The sequence below is a fragment of the Tiliqua scincoides genome, chromosome 2, assembly GCF_035046505.1.
Source record: "Tiliqua scincoides isolate rTilSci1 chromosome 2, rTilSci1.hap2, whole genome shotgun sequence".
Lineage (NCBI taxonomy): Eukaryota > Metazoa > Chordata > Lepidosauria > Squamata > Scincidae > Tiliqua > Tiliqua scincoides.
This window is the reverse complement of record NC_089822.1, coordinates 200,078,792-200,085,386: the sequence shown is the minus strand read 5'-3', so window position 1 is coordinate 200,085,386 and position 6,595 is coordinate 200,078,792. Positions and strand designations below refer to the sequence as shown.

Below are 6,595 nucleotides of genomic sequence, written 5' to 3'. Positions count from 1 at the left end.
TTTCTCCCCGAAGGGACTCAAGGCGGCTTACAACATATTAAAAACAATTTAAAAAACAAATAAAAACATATTAACACATACTAAAAACAGCAGTCAGAGTAAAAAAAATAGGTAAAAAGAGCATAGAGCAGCAGCAAGTCATAAAAGAATCAGGCCTGTAAAAAAAATATTAAAAGATGTTAAAAAGATGTTAAAAGGCCAAGAACTCAGAAGGCCTGTTTAAACAGAAGGGTCTTCAGGCCTTGCCGAAAGGTCTCAAGAGAGGGAGCCATTCTTAAGTCAAGGGGAAGGGAGTTCCATAGTGTTGGTGCCACTACTGAGAAGGCCCTATTTCTTGCAGCCGCCCCACATACCTCCCTAGGCGGCGGCACTTGTAAAAAGGCCTTCTCTGATGACCTGAGAGGGCGAGCCGGATTGTACGGGAGCAGGCGATCTCTAAGATACCCTGGTCCAGAGCAGTATAGGGCTTTAAAGGTCAATACCAGCACCTTGAATTGGGCCCGGAAACGAATGGGCAGCCAGTGCAGCCGCTGGAGAAGCGGACTGACAGGGTCGAACCGCCTACCTCCAGTAACCACACTGGCCGCCGCATTCTGCACTAGTTGCAGTTTCCGAACCGTCTTCAAGGGCAGCCCCACATAGAGTGCGTTACAGTAATCTAATCTCGATGTCACCGAGGCATGGATCACCGTGGCCAGGTCTGCACGATCCAAGTACGGCCGCATCTAACATTCCACATTCCTTGTTGCAAGATGCAAAAGGAAAAGGCACAATTATAGCTGTTAAGCATCACTTAGCAAAAAATGGTAGTACTTTAAAAAGACAAGGCTCAATCACTACTTCACATTTTTTACATCAGTTTTGGAGTGAGGAGGATCTTCAAGCCTGGCATAAATGATGTCCCATCTGTCTTTCAGTATAGAAGATATTTGCTATGTTAGGAGGAACCCATCCCCTGAAACAACTGACAGGCTTAAAGTTCAAGCAAGCATTGTGATGGAGGAGTACAGCTAGGTAGAATATTAAAAGTAATCATTTATCTCTTATCCAGCTAGATTTATAGTAGTTTATTGCAGTTCTCTCTCACCCAGTGTAAACAGTAAAATCAACACACAACTTCAGAGAAAGAGAAGCTGGATTTATTAATATGCAAATACAACCAAAAGGAAGGGATGACACAGACAGTGTGTGCTCCTTGGCCAGTTTCTCCATCACGTGATGATTACTCCTGCCTCCCACAGGAAAAGCAGCACTGTGCTATTCCTTTCTCATCTCTGATTTTGCCTTAGCAATACTCAGGGCCCAACCCTATCCAACTTCACACTGCAACTGCAGTTACAATGCAGCCCCAAGATAAGGGAATAAATGTTCCCCTTACTTTGAGGCCTCCATGACTGCCCATCCACTGCAGGATACAGCGCATGTACTGTTGGCAAGTTGCATCAGTCCTGGAAAGCTGGATAGGATTGGGCCCTCAGTTAATGATCTGCTAAGCCCTCCAACCTTCAGTTTAGCCAGCTGCCTGGTCATTAATGTAAGACCCAGGCTGCAGCCATATGTTCACAATAAGTCCTGCTGAACTTACTGAGGTTTACATTTAAGCAGATGTGTAAGAATGTGCTGCAGGCCCCACTGAATTCAGTGGGACTTTTGAATAAACATGCACAGTATTAAACTCCTTGGTGTAGGCTTTAGTGCTGTTGGCAACTTTAAACACAACACAAAAATATTAATCTCGTCCAGATGAAGCATGCTGCAAAGAACCCATTAAATCTATTCTTAAAACCAGCTAAAATGTGCCAAACAATCACGGTGGCACTACCTACTATGTTTAGTGACAACTCGACAAAAGGAGAACTAAATTAATGTAGTATAAATTATTTGGTTGTCGCTGAGGGAAGAATCACTGCGTGATTTGAAATGAAGATCAAATCTTCATTTCTTCATTTGAACTTGCTTTCCTGGCTTTTTCATACAGTTCAATCCTATCCAACTTTCCAGCACTGATACAGCTGCAATGCAGCCTTGAGGTAAGGGAACAAATATTCCCTTATCTTGAGGAAGCCTCTGTAACCTCCCTCCCGCCCCCCCACTGGATGCCACACATGCCCATTCGCTTAGCTGTATCAGTACTGGAAAGTTGATTAGGACTGGGCTGACATTATCTACTTGTGACTGGAATCCGATTTGCTAAGGTTACACAAAAAGTAAAGGGTTTCTCTGCTCTCATTGCTCCAGGTGTCTGAGGATACTGTTGCATATCATCTTCACCGGTGGCTTACCATCCTGTGTCAACCTAACACAAAACATGGTCTACACGTGATTGAGGACAGTGTCCTTCTGGGATTTAAAGGACACCTTTTCAAACTGTTTTTGTTGGAATCTGCTTTTTTGTATTCATTAACATAAAATATATGTCCACAGAAAGTCTGGAGAAAAAGCTATCTGTACTTTATATTTGACAGTTATACTGGTGGTCCTCCAACTTTTTAGAAGCCCTAGAGCAGCCATTTTCAACCACTGTAACATAGCACACTGGTGTGCTGCAAATGGTCTGCAGGTGTGCCATGGGAGTTTGGGGAAGGGTCATTTATTAGTATGGCTATGGCAGAGTGTGAGTCCCGCACCAATAGCCTTGTCAATTATAAAAAAAACTGATAGTGTGCCTTGACAATTTTAGTACCTTGTCAGAGTGCCATGTGATGAGAAAGGTTGAAAATCACTGCCTTAGAGGCTACTGCTTGATTTATAAGTGGCAAGGGGTGTGGTTATAATGGGGATTGGGCAGCAGTGCTCCCCCCAAGTAGCAGCTTGTTCAACCTTTGATGCACGTAGCCTAATCTGCCCTGCCAGTTTTGCAAAGCACCAAAAATTGTGTCAGGATCCACTGGTGGGTCCTGCACCCACAGTTTGAGAACCACTGAGTTATACTAAATCTTTCAATCTTATATCAATCTTACATTTTATTATGATACACAGATTGTAACAGAGATGTGTATTAAAACTATGCAACTGGATAATCAACCTTTATTTCCCCTTTTAAAAAGTCTTATTTTATAGTAGCCCAATAATATACTAATCTTATTTGACAATAAGCTGCAAAGAGACTGATCAAGGCAAACCATGTTATGCCTTGCACTTCAGATTGTTCCAAAGCAGGAACCGTTACTTGCATGGTACAATTCCCTATTTATGTTCTTGTCAACATTTTATTGGAGCACCCCTCCTGTCAATCAGAAGTTACCGCATGTACACAATGCTCATGCATGCTTAAGTTGCATCACCATTTGACTCAGGCCACAAGTAATTTCCTTTTCCCTTCCTCTTTTTTTTCAAGTTAGCAGCTTTGAGTGTCCCAGGAATTGATTGCAGTTGGCTGGGGGCTATGCTTTAGTAAGAAAGCTACCACAATCAGGAGGAGCTATTCCCCAGCTTTCAAAATATTTGGCTTGTCATGCCTAAAGGTCTACATGTACAGTTTCACACACACTGAAAATACATAACTGTCCACAAGGTAATTCTTTCCAATAAACTTTACTAATACCAGATACACTGAGATTTTTGCTTTGTTGGCCAAGCTGCTCTTAACAAGAATGTTTCAATGGATTAAAAATATACATGCTGTATGTGGGTAAAAGGTGAATCACTTGGCTGTATTACAAAAAAAAAAATTGGAATACTCTGGCGCCCAACGGCCGCTCCAAAATTATCACTGAACCATCACACCATAAGATGTGGCAAGTACTCTTTACAGAGCATGAGTATCCATTCCTACCCTGCAAGGTACAGGATAGTCATATATTACTGCATACTGGCAGTTAGGTTCACTTCTGTGGCTTCAGTGCTGTAACCACCACGCCCACCATCAGGGCTGCAACGGTGAAACCTTGGGCAAGAATACGTGCCCGCATCATCATCTGAGACTGGCGAGTGTTGCCCTTCTTGAAGCAGATGAGTCCATAGGTCAATACTCCTGCTGTGGCAAGGCAGCCTAGAGGGATGGACAGGAGGAAGGAGTGTCAGCAAACAGAAGGATGTTTGATCTTATTTGGTTTTGTGAATAGGCTAGGGCAGAGCTTTTCAAACTGGGGCATCGCGACACCCCAGCCAGAAGGCCCTGGCCTCTTTCCCCTTAAGGGGTGGGGGCAGGGGGGAGGCAGCAACACGACCCCCAGGATCATGTCACTACAGGGACTGCAGGGACTGGCATGTACTCACCAGTCCCTGCAGCAGCCTCCCTGGGGTGCGGGGAGCCCTGCGCAAGTGTCCGGCGGAGGTGGAGCGCAATTGCTGCACTTTCACTTTTTAAGCTGCAGGGCACCCTGCAGACACTTGCGCAGGGCTCCCCGCACCCCAGGGAGGCTGCTGCAAGCACTGGTGAGTACATCCCAGTCCCTGCAGCCCCCTTAGCGATGCGATCCTGGGGATCACGTTGCTGCCTTCCCTCCCCGCCGCCTCCCCCCTCCCCTGAAAGGACTTACTGAAGTCCTCAAACTCCCTGGGAGTTGGAGAACTGGAGGACTAAGGGACCAATCCTATCCAAATTTCCAGCACTGATGCAACATGCAATTGAGTGCATGTTGTATCCTACAGTGGGGGTGCAGTCACAGAGATCTCCTCAAGGTAAGGGAATGTTTGTTCCCTTATCTTGGGGTCATTGTGGTTGCATCAATACTAGAAAGTTGGATAGGATTTGGCCCTAAGAGATATACATTCAGATCAGATCATTTTCTTCCCTTCAGATCTCCCTTGATAAAATCATGTTTTACCACTACAAAGTACAACCTTGTCTTCAGGTTAAATATTGTAAATGGAAATGAAAAATTTCCTTGAAAATGGAAATGCTTAGGACAGCTGTTTTCAACCAATGTGCCACGGCACACTGGTGTGCTGCAAATGGTGTGCAGGTGTGCCATGGGAGTTTGGGGAAGGGTCATTTATTAGTAGACCCATTGGAGGGTGTGAGCCCCATACCAACAGCATGGTGTGCCTTGTCAACTGTCAAAAAACTGATGGTGTGCCTTGACAATTTTAGTACCTTGTCAGTGTGCCGTATGATGAAAAAGGTTGAAAAATCACTGGCTTAGGATGATAAAGCTTCTCTTTCCAGTTTCCTAAAGAGGAAGCGTCTGACTACCTACTGACATAGAAACTGTAACGGGCTGGATCAATGCTCCACTGAGCCTCCTTAACCCAATGGGCAAAAAGTAGTGAACACACCAAACATAGGATTTCAGCATTTAAAAATTTCAGTTTGGGAATCATAGGCCTAATTGTATGGACACAATATAATATAGTGTGGTTCTCAAACTGGATCTGTGGCCCACAACCCAATTTTTGGTGGTTTGCAAAACTGACAGGGTAGATTAGGCTACGTGCACCAAGGGTTAAACAACCTGCTGGTTGTGGAGAGCACTGATGCACAATCACCATTATAGCCACAGAAGCTTGAGTGGCTGGTAAAGTGAAACTTTTTTTTCAGGTGGGTCCCAGTGCTAAAAAGTTTGAGAACCACTACACATATCTTATGGTGAATTGGCATAATTCCATTCTCCAGGTAATAATGATTGCACAGCAGCATTGGGCAGGGCCTCCACCTTCTCTGCCAGGAGAACATGTTATTTTTTCATTCCCAACTCCTTCATCCTCTTTGGTACAGTACTTGAAAAGAAAAGAGGACACAGTCCTGCCCCAAAAGGCTCACGGTCTAGACAGAGACATGAGGAGAGACTGCAGATGAAGTGAGTGGAGGCAGGTTAACATTCTTAGCCAAGTTCCATATCAGGGGCTGCTGAGATCACAGGGCCTGTTGGGGACAGCCCTGCTTCTCAGCCAGCAGCTTCCTAGTCCCCACATACCTGCTTCTCGCCCCCCCTTTCCTTTTCATCAGAGGTGGGTCATTTCAACAACTGCACAACAGACAGAAACCACACAAGGGAAGCTTCCCCACTCACTGCACTTCAACGGGCTCACTCCCAGGAAAGTAAGGGGAGAATTGCAGCCTGAGAGCCCAATTCATGACTACTCAGAAGTAAGACCCATTACAGTCAACGGGGCTTACTCCCAGGTAAGAGTGAGCAGGGCTGCAGCCTGAGAGCCCAAGCCTATGCCTGTCTACTCGGAAGTAAGCCCCAGCATAGTCAAAGGGGCTTACTCCCAGGTAAGTGTGGACAGGACTGCAGCCTGACAGCCCAATCCGATGCAGGCCTACTCGGCAGTAAGCCCCATTCTAGTCAACGGGGCTTACTCCCAGGTAAGTGTGGACAGGACTGCAGAGTGGCAGCCACTGCAGCCCCTCCCGCGCCCGCCTGGGGGGTCCTCGGCCTCCTGCTCACCGAGGGGCACGAGCGGGTTCTCGCGGGTCTTGCGCAGGAACTTGTTCCTGAAGCCGTCTTCGGTGTCTTGGAAGGCGGTTGGCGTGAAGCCCTCGATCAGAGGCGGGCGAGTGGGATCGAAGGGGGGTGGAGAGCTCTGGGCCATGCTGACCTCCCTCCAGGGCCCCAGGGGAGAAGAAGGCGAGCGAGTGCTTCGCTCCAGCTGATTTGACCCTCCTCCGCCCCCGTAGTCACGAGGCAATTGACGCCACTCTCGTGGC

General features: G+C 46.4%; 1 protein-coding gene across 1 annotated transcript; it reads right to left on the bottom strand.

Annotated features, from left to right (window-relative positions):
* Window positions 1–3,518: 3,518 nt before the first annotated feature.
* On the bottom strand, window positions 3,519–6,559 carry HIGD2A (HIG1 hypoxia inducible domain family member 2A). Its single transcript, XM_066616014.1, has 2 exons — window positions 6,336–6,559; window positions 3,519–3,991 (listed from the first exon to the last, which is right to left on the bottom strand). Exons 1-2 carry the CDS (start codon window positions 6,478–6,480, stop codon window positions 3,825–3,827), a joined length of 312 nt encoding a protein of 103 aa, XP_066472111.1. The 5' UTR covers window positions 6,481–6,559; the 3' UTR covers window positions 3,519–3,824.
* Between the last annotated feature and the right edge of the window lie 36 nt (window positions 6,560–6,595).